The following is a 12,684-nucleotide window of genomic DNA, read 5'->3' on the forward strand; positions in this document are numbered from 1 at the left end:
ATCAGCAAAAAAAAAACACCTTTCAAACAGATTTCTAAATCTCCAAAAACTTAATTTTGAATGTAGACACTTAAAATATAACAGGCCTTTTATTATGAAATTTTCCTCATACCTCAATGGAGACAATGCTGCTAATAAGATTGTAGGATCACTATGGTAACACTATATTATTCTTCATGCTCACCCAACAGTGTAGCCATAAAGATCATGCTCATGAGACAACATAATGACAAACAACATAGATAACTTTAATAAGGCCGCCAACAGTTCCAACTTCTTTTCAAAGTGTAGATTCATCATCTGTCAGAAGTCTTTTTCCGTCCTCCACAGACAGATGTTGTAACCACCGTGATTTAGTAAAGTGAGAAGGTACAAATGGATAGATGACACTTTTAAATCATTTCTTTACCGTTACCAGTCCCTTTGTAAATTTTTTTTTCCATCATACTAGACAGGTCTATCAAAGCACAGTAGTGTTTTGACATCCGATTCAAATGTACCCACACAGTCCTGCTGCTCTTATAACTTCCCCAGGAATCTATGTCCATTCCTTCCCTTAATAAAACACAGGGAGAGGCACGTAAACCTTTAAGTCCTCTTTTGGGTTGTGGATCAAGAGCGTTGTCTGAAAGGCATTACGAGTCCACTCGAATGTTTAAGTTTGAAGAAAAGATGACTGAGTGGTAAAGACGGAAACAAAGGACAAGGAGCCAATGTTGGGTGGGGGATACAGGTCATATACCGATGGACTGCAAGACTCTTCTCTCTACTTCATTCAAGTGGCTTGTAAACATGCTATAGCAAGGCTGCTGAGCAAACTGGGTAAGGAAATCTGTCAGGTACGCCTATGGAAAAAAACATGGAGACAGGAGCAGTGAAGATACGAAGTATGGTTACAGTAATATTTCAGAGACAATGCCAAATAACTTACCTGAAGGTCAATTTGATAAATGGGGTCCTTCAGAGCGTCTGGATCCTCCTCATCATCATCCTCATAATAATCATCGTCTACAGGGAAATTACAATAATCATTATAGATTATTTTTAGTAAAGACAAGGTGGTGAATATGGAAAGCATTGTGCACTTCACTGTTTTACTCATGTTTTTGTCATTTTGCTTTACTAATAAATCCTAACATTAAAAAAAATTCTGCCCACCACAAAAACATTACATTATTAAAACATTTTTGTTAATTGAAATAAAGCTGCGGTACTAAAATTTAAAGTAAATTAAAAAGAAACCTGAAAATAAATAAATAATGTATTTATATATCTAAATCTAATTCTAAATCTTAATAAAAACTGCAATAGTAAATAAATAATACAAAAATAACACTTGACAAACTTTTTGGTCCCGAAACTTTGCAGGATGCAAGCGGTCACATCCTCTTAGCATCATGAAAAACAAAACTTATTCAAATTCTGAATGGCTTAAGCCTATAGCAAAGAGCACTCCCCTTGAAACAATTAATAATTGAAAAGCTAAACAAAACTTATTCAAATTCTGAATGGCTTAAGCCTATAGCGATCGTCACACTGAAAACACTTAATACACATTGCATTGAAATCAATAGAGTGTGCATTCAAGAAATCAATAGAAAATGTCAGTGGCAGAAAAATTCTGAGTTCAAACACACAATTAAAAATTGGGTTTTTTGGAATGTGTGTTTTGAGTGTATTCTTTTTTTTTTTTTTTTTCCTTTTTAGCTCCCACAGAATCGTCTCTGGATACAGTTAATTGCAAAGAAATATGTAATGAGTATGTTTTTAGGAGTAAAAAAATGATCAAGATCATAAAAATAATGAAGCCAAAGGTTTTCATAAGGGTACCGGTAGCCATGACAGCAGCACGAGAGGGCACTTATGGTGTACTTTACAGAGATGCTAAAAAAGCTAGAAATTGCACTTATGGTGTACTTTACAGAGATGCTAAAAAAGCTAGAAATTATTAAAATATAAATATACATAAAAATTAGTTTGTGTCTGTTTATTCTATTTATCAGTGTTTGAACCACAAAACAAGAAATCGCATTTTCAGTATTTAATTCTGGGTTAAAAAACGAAAAATGATTGGATGCAGAAGTACACGGACCCTTTTTAACAACGCTTAGAACAAAGGTTCGATTCCCTGGGAATGTGTGAACTAATAAAATGTGCAATTATATATAGGTCACTCTGGATGCCAAATGCATGTCACATTAGAATGGACAAATGCAAATTTAACCCTGTTTTAGTATTATGGGTCTTCACCATATTTGTTGGAGGCAATGAGATCAGACAGTAGCTGTCCTGCTAATCCTTCATCTTCCTCATCATCATCATCTTCATCCGCATCCAGATCATCCCACATTCCACCAGAGTCTGCAAAACAAACGTTCAAAACTTAAGAATGCTCCACACTTCAACATCATCAATCAATACTAATACTGAAGGTAAACAGTTAAACCAACACAAGTACCTTGGCTCCAATCTGCAGGATTTGCTCTATTTGCATTAGCCTCCACCACGGAAGACAGTTCATTGACGATGAGTTTAAAGATCTTTACCAGCAAAGGAATGTTGGTCCACCGCTGTGGGTCTGAGAGAAACCGTTCAGTCAGATACCGGAGACAATAACAATTATTAATCATTCATTTGGCAGTTTAGAGATTAACTTACTCTTGGCTGACTTGGAACGTGTACAGATTCCCTCGTCCGGATTAAATATTTCATCTCCTTTGACGACTATATCTTGGAGGCGTTTGTCATTTGTATTCAGACCATGCTGGAGAAGTTTACACAAGGCAACAGCACTGTGGACAGAGCCATTACAGTGTTATTTCAAATGGAAGCTGTGCAATTTCTTCAAACACAATGCAGACGAGATTGGAAACCCTCACCTGACTTTGCCTTCATACTGGCCGTAAAACAGATGTTGGCGACTCATCCACTCAGCCATGACAAACTCTAGGGCAGGTTTGCCTGTGGGACCTGGAAGACTGCATAGGAATTCCAGCAGAGGCTCCAATTGGGAATGGACCAGGTGGGCGAAAACCATGATCAGGGACTGTAAAATTAAGAGCGAGAATGTATTTCATATCTCATTTGAGCCAGCAGCTACAGCACAATTCAGACTTATCTGTCGTACAAAAAAATTAATGTTCAACAAGCAAAAAAAAAGTTTAAGTTATTATTATTAGCTTATTACGTGTTATTTCTTTACCTGTGCTACATCACACATCTGCAGTAATATCTCAGCACTGTGGTATCTAACATTTCCCACATTTTGTTTTCATGGCTTATATGAAACTGAACGTTCTGAACTGAAAAAATTAATTAAAAATGCGAAACAGTAATAATGCCAAAATCAGTAAGTGTTAAAATTACTGCATTAAACATTTAATTGACATTTAAAGTTTACATTATCAGTGATAACCCTAAAAAAGCATTTTGTACAAATATTTTGGTTCTCTCAAATTTTCCACAGACACCCAGCACCCCCTTGTGGCCCTCAGTCCTTAGTTTGAAAACCCCAAGGTATCAGTTTTATATCGCCCCTGTGGTACTGTACCTAGGCCAAAATTCTGTTATTAATTCAACTCTACCTGCATCACACTGAGGGTCTCGGCCTGCTGCATCTTGCTGAGAATAGCACGCAGTATTTGGTCCAGCTGGTCAGCCAACTGAGTGCCAGCCCGGGCAATGAGAGTGGACACCAGGCGACCTACAAAAGCAGCGGTGAACTCAGACGTGCGGGGGTCCAGGAGCTGACTGACAACCTGCATGACATACCACAGGCCACTGTGGCCTTGCTCATCTTGCCACTGGGCAATCTGCTCCAGCGCCACAGACACATAGGCCCTCAAGCATTCACCACCATTCTAAAAAAAAAAATCAGTGATGATGAGAGTCAAATATCAACTGACACAAGGACTCTGAAAAGACATATCACATTTATTTCTAGGAGAATGTCACCTGTATTGTGGTGTTATCATCTGTGCGGAGGGTGCACTGGGCCACTGCAGGAAAAGCTTGGCACACAAGCATGTCAGACAACGGAGGTTTAGTGTTACGAACAACCGTAGTTAGGATATCTATGGATGTCTGTAACAACAAAAAATACGTATTACTTACAGAATACAGTAAGCAGTAGAACAAATTGAGAAGTGTAACTTACAGCACAAAGGCCAGATGGGATTTTATCAGGCGGTGCCTGCATAATGCTAACAAGAGTAGGAATGAGGCGCATTTGCATGGGTCCTTGACAGGCTTCAATCTGGGCAAGCTCCTTGAAGACGTCCTGCGCTAAAGAAGCTACAACAGGATCTAACAAAAAAACGAAAAGAGAACATGATAAGCCACAGGTAATCTTATAAATTACAGAAAATCCTAGCTGTTGTCTTTAAAATGATCTTACCATAACTATACTTAAGGAAGACGGCAATAGTGAGTGGGCAGATCTTGTTCTCAGCACTCGTGGTGAAAGCTGGATCCACGGTGCAAACAATACAGAGGGTCTCCATGACTAAAGTAAGAACTTCAGAGCTGAACTGAGCTGCGAGCTGCACTAGCCCTTCCAAGACACTGGGCAGGAAGGGCTGCAGGACGTGAGTGCTCTCGGACAGCTTGAGTTGATCACAGTACCTGTGAAACAGATATACAGAGAAATCATGTATTTGTGGAGATCATGTTATTTTTCTCAAGATTCTTTGATAACATTAATTTGAAATAGAAATCTTTACTGTACTTTAGTAAACGTCACTACTGTCATTTTAGATCAATTTAATGCATCCTTGCTTTATTATTTAAAAAAGGACAATGAATCACAGAGTTATTGAATACTGAATATAAAATAATTAAATTGTGTTAATTATTCAGTTTAAACCACATATGTATTTATTTCTCAAGATTTATTTTTCAGGTTTTCATCCCTACAAGGTGTAGAACCAAATAAGATTCCTGCTTAGAAGTAGCCCAAGCCGCAGTATCACATTTGAAAGTGTATAATCATGGCAAATACATTTTTACATACTTTTTACAAACAGTATATTACATTATACATTATTTGGTTAAACTTTATTTCAAGGTGTCTTTGTTACAGTGTACTTACACATTTAAGTACTGAGTAATATTAATTATATATATATGTAAACGTCACTACTGTCATTTTAGATCAATTTAATGCATCCATATATATAACTATATATATATATAACATATATAACTATATAGTAAGGGTTAGGATTAGGGTTATTTACATGTAATTATGCATACTTTATTGTTATTACAATAGTAAGTAAGTACATGTAACATGTGTAACAAAGACACCTTAAAATAAAGTGTTACCCATTATATAGCTGGAGAAAGTCCTACCCCCAGATGGCTCTCACAGCAGAGATGCGGACCGAGGGTGGCTGGCTCTCATGCAGACCACTCACAGTGGCCTGAAGGAACTGCTGTATGAGTTCTGGGGACATCGCTGCAGTAAAGCGACTGGCTGCCCATAAGGCCCGACCCAAGAGGAATGGAGAGGCTGCTGGGAATTGAATAACATGGGGATCAAATCCTCAGGTCTACAGTCAGGCCAAATACAGATGTAGGATCAAAATGAAAATAAAGAATAAAGTTACCTGGTAAATTGAGGTCTGCAAGGATGACACTGGCAAGGAATCCATGCATATCGAACTGCACACGACCGTTCTTTACATTTTCAGTGATGATGGTCTTGACTGAGCCCAGGGACAGCATACAAGCCTCATGCACCTTCCACCTGCATATACATAGAGAGATACTAATATAAGGCAGCGGTTACCAAACTTTTTTGTCTGCCGAACCCCTTAGACATATCATATTTACTTGAAGTACCACCAGAGATAAAGTCTTCAACAATTTAACAACACATTTGCATGTTTATGGTTCTCTGACATTGGCTTATGGTCACATGACATGCAATTGGACAAAATGTATACTTATTGTATAAACTTATTTATACATAGGACCTCACATATATGAGGCTTATTATTATAATGTTTTAACTGACTATAAAAATGAAGATATATTACTGTTGTAAAATTGCCTGGTAAAAAAAAAATCCATTTGATGATTATAGGCTGCAAGATACTTTTTAAGTATTAATTTCTTTACTTTCAAAAATTCAAACCATCAAGCTGCAATTCTGGTGAACGCTGTTGGAAATTGTGCAAATGTGTAAAGTTTCGGTTTCAGTTTTATGTCAATTAATTGTGCAACCACTTTTTTATTTAAATTATTAGCTTTTCACCAACTCACAAAGCCTCTGCAGCTCCCCATGTGGAAAACCCTGATGTAAAGCAACACATTGAAAAAAAAAAGTTTAATTGAGAGAAAGGATGTTTTCTCTCTTTACCAGTGTTCACTGCCTGTGTTCTTGGCTTGCTCTGCCTCCTGAAGGTGCCGTGTTGCTGCCGCCGCCAAAGCAGCAGCGCTCTCGTTCTGAAACTCGGCAGCAACAGCCTGATGGACAAAAGGATGCATTAAACATAAGAGAGGGAAAATATTTCAACATCTACAAACAAACTTTCTGTGCTCTCACCAGCAACAGATCCTGTGCTGATATCCGGACCGAATAAGAGAATGTATCATCATCCTCATCCTCAACAAACTGTTGCGGATTGGCTGTCCATACCTTGATCTGTGAGATGGATGAGAATGTTATGATAAAAGCTTTATAAAAAAAAGACACGACACACACTCATCCCGCCCACAAACCTGATCCTCCGTGATCTGCATGTAGAGGATGATGTAATATATGAGCTCTGGTAGAGCTTTCTTCACTGTGCTCTTGAACTTCTTGTTCTCCAGCAGTGTGTGGACAAACTCAAAGATGCTGAAGACGAGGTTCTCAAAGCCAAGGACCTCACCTGCGACAATGAATTAACAAAGCTCAATGCTTACAAAACCAATCTGAAAAGCTTTGATCAATTCTTGCAAAAATCTAGTGCCACACACCATCAGAGTCAACAGGATCATCTACTTCTTCTGTGTAGTTGACCTCAGTTCTCACATAAGTACATGATTGGTTAAAAAAAATACTTTAATGTTTTACTGAAATTACTGACACTGACAAAAACAACAAATAGGTCTGAGATATTAATGGAATAGTTTACCCAAAAATGGAAACTTCCTCGCCCTCAGACCTTCTAAGATGAAGAAGGCAATGGACTCATATTATAACTGAACAGTTATAAGTTAAAAATGTCTTGATGGATGTTTATTATAAACACAGCTTTTAACTTTATAAGACGTTAAATAATGGACTGTAGCCGAGTGGATGTTTTTATAAGCTGTCTGGACTCTCATTCTGACAGCACCCATTCACTGGAGTGGATTCATTGGTGTGCATGTGATGTAATGCACAAAATCTGTTACGATATATATATACAAACTCATCTACATCTTTCGGATGGCTTGAGCATAAGTCAATTTTCATCTTTGGGTGAACATTTCCATTAATGGCGATAGTTTAAACAAGTGGTAAAAGCTTTCAATGAATGAATGGATATAAAGAGGCGCTTTCTGTCAAGGTGTTCCATACAATAGGTAGAATCTGTTGCATGGAGGACACCATGGGTTTGGGGAAGTTCTTCACAAGAGCTGTCACTGCCTATGAAGGGAAAACAACTGATAATTACATTCACATCACTAGGGAAAAAAGTTTTTTTCTGCACAATACAACAGCTAGTCACCTTTAGCACTTCCATCTTCAGGCCACTATCTGAAGTGGGTCCATCTGGAATCTGCAGCGCCTGTATGAAGGCCTCAGTGAACTGCTGCACCACCGGGAAGATCAGAGTGTTGGCAGCACCCTAAAATCAAACATAATTGTATTAAAATGTCAGTAGCCCATTTAAAGTTTACTGTAAATTATGAAGTCATAATTTCCACTACATTTATTCATTTAGGTTAATTTATACAATGTTGAATTAAAAATGTATACAAATACAGTTCAAAATCTTTGAGTTAATACATGTTTTTAAAAGAAGTCTCTTTACTAACCAACGCTGCATTTATTTTATGATAAAATACAGTAATACTGAAAAATATTAATGCAGTTTAAAATGACTGTTAAAGGGTTAGTTCACCCAAAAATGAAAATTAGGCTGCGTTTTACTCACCTAGGTGTATACGACTTTCTTCTTTCAGACGAATCCAGTCGGAGTTATATTAAAAATAGTCTTTGATCTTTCAAGCTCTATCATTGCAGTCAGAGGGTGTTGCATTGCTTCAGTCCAAAAGAAGTGAAATAAAAAGCGCCCTTCCATAAAAAAAAAAAAGTGTCTCACATGGCTCCGGGGGGTTGAACAAAGGCCTCCTTTAGTGACTTGATGCGTTTTTGTAAGAAAAATATCCATATTCAAAATGTAATAATCACTTGAATCTAGCTTGTGCCAACAGTTGTACACAGAAGCAGTTCCGGGAGCATGACTTATGAGGTCAGCGTTGCACATGCGCCGGTGAGTCTTGTGAAAACCAACGTTTGTTTACAGGATCAAAAGAAGCAAAGTTTCCTTACTTTAGCAAAGAAGAACCAGTCTCCTCTTGGCTTATATTGAAATCCTCCGACATTCTTCTTTACAAATCCTCGTTTTGTACTTCTAATTAGTGACCATTGTTTTGTTTTGATCTTTCCGCTGCGTTTCCGCGTGCGTCACTTCTGAACGGCGCATGCGCAAAGCTGACCTCATACGTCATACACCTAGAACTGCTTCTGTTTACAACAGTGAGCGCAAGCTAGATTCAAGTGATTATTATGTTTTGAATATGGATATTTTTCTTACAAAAACGCATCGATTTGCTACAGGAGGCCTATGTTCGACCCCCAGAGCTGTATGAGACACTTTTTTTTATGGAAAGGCGCTTTTTATTTCACGTCTTTTGGACTGGAGCAATGCAACACCCACTGACTGCAATGACAGAGCTTGAAAGATCAAAGAAAATCTTTAATATAATTCCAACTGGATTCGTCTGAAAGAAGAAAGTCATATACACCTAGGATGCCTCGGGGTGAGTAAAACGCAGTCTAATTTTCATTTTTGTGTGAACTAACCCTTTAATAATAATAATAAAAAAACTATTTCTGTGATGGCAAAGCTGATTTTTCAGCTGTTATTTATTAATCCTTCATTGTGTGTTGATTGTTCATTAATAGTTCGTTTATGTTTGTTTGTTTGTTGCTGGGGGATAATTTATTATTAATGCTGAAAACAGTTGTGCGGCTTAATATTTTTGTGCAAACCCTGATACATTTTATAAGTAAGTAACATTTTAAATGTGTGTACTGTCCAAAGTATTACCTGTTTACCTATAAACAAAAGTATTTTAATGAAACTTTACCTTTGCTACTTCATCAATTGCACAGATGAGATTGGCACACGTGGTAAAGATCTCAACTGCTCTGGATCGAGTACGAATACTGTAAACCTGCAACAGTAACAACACAACGGTGTTTTTGTCAATAATATACATTACACATGAATGTCTCAAAAGCAAGGACTATACTGTGTTTTTATTAAGGTGAGTATAATACCTCTGCCATGGTAAAAATCTTGTACATTTGAGGCAAAATGACAGGTGCAACATCTGGCATCTGTACATCCGTCACCTCTCGGGTAAATTCTGTGAAACACATAATAATATGCTGCTTAGTAATGGTGAAAAACACTGTCACTTGTTGCAACTGTGAGAAAGAGAGGTCTAGATGTTCTGACTGAGTGATTACCTGTGAGGACCCTCATGGCGCCGTGTACAGCGTTAACATCCCCACTTGCCAGCATGTCCATGAGGAGCTTGAAGAGCCCAGGCCAAGCTTCAGGCCAGTCCCAGTGTGCAATAGCCGACAGGGCATAGGCCACGCTGGAGCGCACCTTACTGATGGCCTCCCGCAAGCCACTTGGCAGGAGCTCACGGATTGCAGCTTTGGCCTGAACAGAAAGGGATATGGGTAACAAATTACTCATTAAACGTCACATCTAGGATAATGTCACATCCAGACAAAAATATGCAGTTCTTACCCATTCAGTCGTCTCTGGGGGCCTGTATTTCTCTGACTGGGCGCACCAGTGTGTCTCAACATACTGCTTCAGAATCACAGAGGCCAACTACAAGAGACATTCAGCAAACAAATTAATTAAATATTACTGTAAGAACCAAATACTTGTTTTTCTGTTAATTTATGCTTTGATATGAAGTCTTACTTGGCGTATAGCAAGTGCTCCGTGTGGGTCGACAGTGAGCTCTGCGAGGTGAACTCCAAACTCTACAAAACAGGTGAAATAATATTACAGTCAAACAACCACTAGCAAATCAAAACTGTTCATATATTAATATAGGTATAGTTTAGTTTAGTTTACAAGCACAACCAACAATCAGTCTGACTAACAATAAGTTAACAAGCTGATACCACAAATGCATTAGAAGCCAAGTCTGATGAGTACATTCAAAAAATCATTTCTAATGTATGCTTGATTCACAGCAACACAGCACGGACATATCTTTCATCATCCATGGATTTAGCTCAATGAGAGGCTGGTGGCCAAAAGACAATGTTACTGCTGACACCCAAAACCCTGAAAGAGAGGCCACAGCCAGCGACCCAGTGGGTTACACTGACCAACTGATTTTCAAGGACATTTCTACCTTTAAGTGGGCATGTGTTCTTTCTAAACATAAAAACATATAGTGTACAGTCGGCCCACAAATACACAACTGGTCAAGAAATCTGTGGTCATTTTTAAAAAAGAAATAAACACTCTTATTCAACAAGGATGCATTAAATTGATCAAAAGTGACAATCAAAAAAGATTTCTATTCCAAGTAAATGCTGTTCTTTTGAACTTTTTAATCAAAGAATCTTGGAAAAAAAACAAAAAAGTATCCTGATTTCCACAAAAATTTTAAGCAAATTTTAAACTGTTTTCAACATTCACAATAATAAAAAAAGCATCTTGAGCACCAAATCAGCACGTTAGAATGACTTCTGAAGGATCAAAGCCATTGATAAGCTTTGCCATAAAAGGAACTGTATTTTAAAATATGAGAAAACAGAAAACAGTTATTTTAAATAGTAATAACACTTCACAATTACATCATCAAGGAACTATAAATAAAGCATAACTATAACAAAATACAACAGCTCTGCTACAATAATGCACAATTCACTCTTAGAATATGAATTAAGAACATACTTCAATATGAAGAGAATATAATAAAATGTATATCATATAATGTATACAAAAATAATTCACTTTTTCCTTTCTGTAGTTAAATCATATGGCTTTTGCAATGACCGATTCTTAAACTTACACATTTTATCTTTGGCAAAAGCTACTGACTCACATCTAGCCACATAAACAAGATTCTGCTCTTTTTCCTCCCAAAAGATGACGAAACAGCCACAAAACTCTAATTAATATCTTAACTTTAAAAAATACTGGGTGATGTAACCTTGATGAAAGTTGGTTATTCAGACTTCGTAGTATAGACACTCCAAGAAACCAAACCCCAAGTCAAAATCTCTGCTTTGGCATTGTAGTTTGAAGGCAAAATAGGATGAGGAGTTGTGTTATTATTTCATTCACATGACACATAAAGAAGTCCGAGAAACAAACAAACAAAAGAATTATGTAAAAAAACTGAACTTTTGGAAACAGTCTCTTAAAAGGGGTAGCTCACCCAAAAAGTGTCATCATTTACTCATCCTCATACTGTTCTGAATAAGCATTCACTTTAATTGAAAAACAATGCAATGAAAGTTAATAAGACTTGGAACCACATGAGCTTGAGGAACGTTAAATGACAGAACGTTTTATTTCTTGAGGGGTGAACTCTCCCTGAAACTATCGCTGAAAACTTACATAAACTCACAAAGATGACGCGTATTTATTTAACTTACACTAAATTACCATCATGTTGGTGAACCTGAATACAGAACCGAACTTCTCACTTAGAATCTTTTCACATGACTTCACATCCATAAAATGAAAATGCGGGAACATGTTGGATTCGGCTGCACATGCTTTTGCCCCCCACCAATTCAAGCCAATGTGTTGACAAATTCACCGCGACTAGATGAATGCTAAACACGGTCGACAAGCGTCTTTAAACCAGCCACAGTTCATCCGACATTAAAAAGCGTTTGTCCAAGAAGGCCCATGTGTAAAAATCTGTACTTCACATGGTGTCATGCATGTTGTGGTAGCATCTCGCGTCAGTTCTTACCCTCCGTCACTTCCAACACTTTAATGCGCTCCTCCGCCGCGGCACGTACTTCTTGCACCGGCGACAGAATGGCGTTCAGCGCGTCTATAAGAGTCTCCTTCAGTCCTTTATCCACCTGGTCGAGAGTCGAAACCGGGCCGGGACCCGACGCGTTCATACCCGCCATATTTTTGCCAGTCTTGCTGACTGCTGAGGCTAACAGAGATATGACCGGGGACCCGACGGAAGGATACACACAGCGCGCCAATGCACGTTTAGGGAGGGACTATGAAACGATGAAATGTTGCCATTCGTGAATCATTGGCGCTTTCTTGATCATAATGGCTCCATCCAGAGGAATGGAGGTTGAACAGCTTCACTGAACTGCCTTTTTCACTTTGTCGCCACCTGATGCTCAGACCTATGCATTTGCTTTATGCAAATAAACACATTGAGTTGCCCACAAATAAA

General features: G+C 38.0%; 1 protein-coding gene across 2 annotated transcripts; it reads right to left on the reverse strand.

The window, feature by feature from the left end:
* Nucleotides 1-70: 70 nt before the first annotated feature.
* LOC109098574 (importin-9-like) lies at nt 71-12,568 on the reverse strand. 2 transcript variants are annotated; one of them, XM_042734143.1, is made up of 24 exons: nt 12,235-12,568; nt 10,212-10,273; nt 10,029-10,115; nt 9,737-9,938; nt 9,545-9,633; nt 9,352-9,438; nt 7,704-7,823; nt 7,521-7,621; nt 6,967-7,025; nt 6,727-6,878; nt 6,551-6,649; nt 6,365-6,471; nt 5,610-5,749; nt 5,353-5,512; nt 4,397-4,623; nt 4,157-4,305; nt 3,955-4,083; nt 3,585-3,860; nt 2,880-3,046; nt 2,659-2,792; nt 2,459-2,578; nt 2,251-2,361; nt 932-1,008; nt 71-845 (listed from the first exon to the last, which is right to left on the reverse strand). In XM_042734143.1, the coding sequence occupies exons 1-24, from the start codon at nt 12,398-12,400 to the stop codon at nt 735-737; spliced, it is 3,132 nt and encodes a 1,043-aa protein (XP_042590077.1). In that variant the 5' UTR covers nt 12,401-12,568; the 3' UTR covers nt 71-734. The 2 variants fall into 2 exon arrangements, with proteins under 2 accessions (XP_042590077.1, XP_042590076.1); XM_042734142.1 differs by having other exon boundaries at nt 5,353-5,515.
* Between the last annotated feature and the right edge of the window lie 116 nt (nt 12,569-12,684).

The sequence above is a fragment of the Cyprinus carpio genome, chromosome B11 (genome assembly GCF_018340385.1).
Source record: "Cyprinus carpio isolate SPL01 chromosome B11, ASM1834038v1, whole genome shotgun sequence".
NCBI lineage: Eukaryota > Metazoa > Chordata > Actinopteri > Cypriniformes > Cyprinidae > Cyprinus > Cyprinus carpio.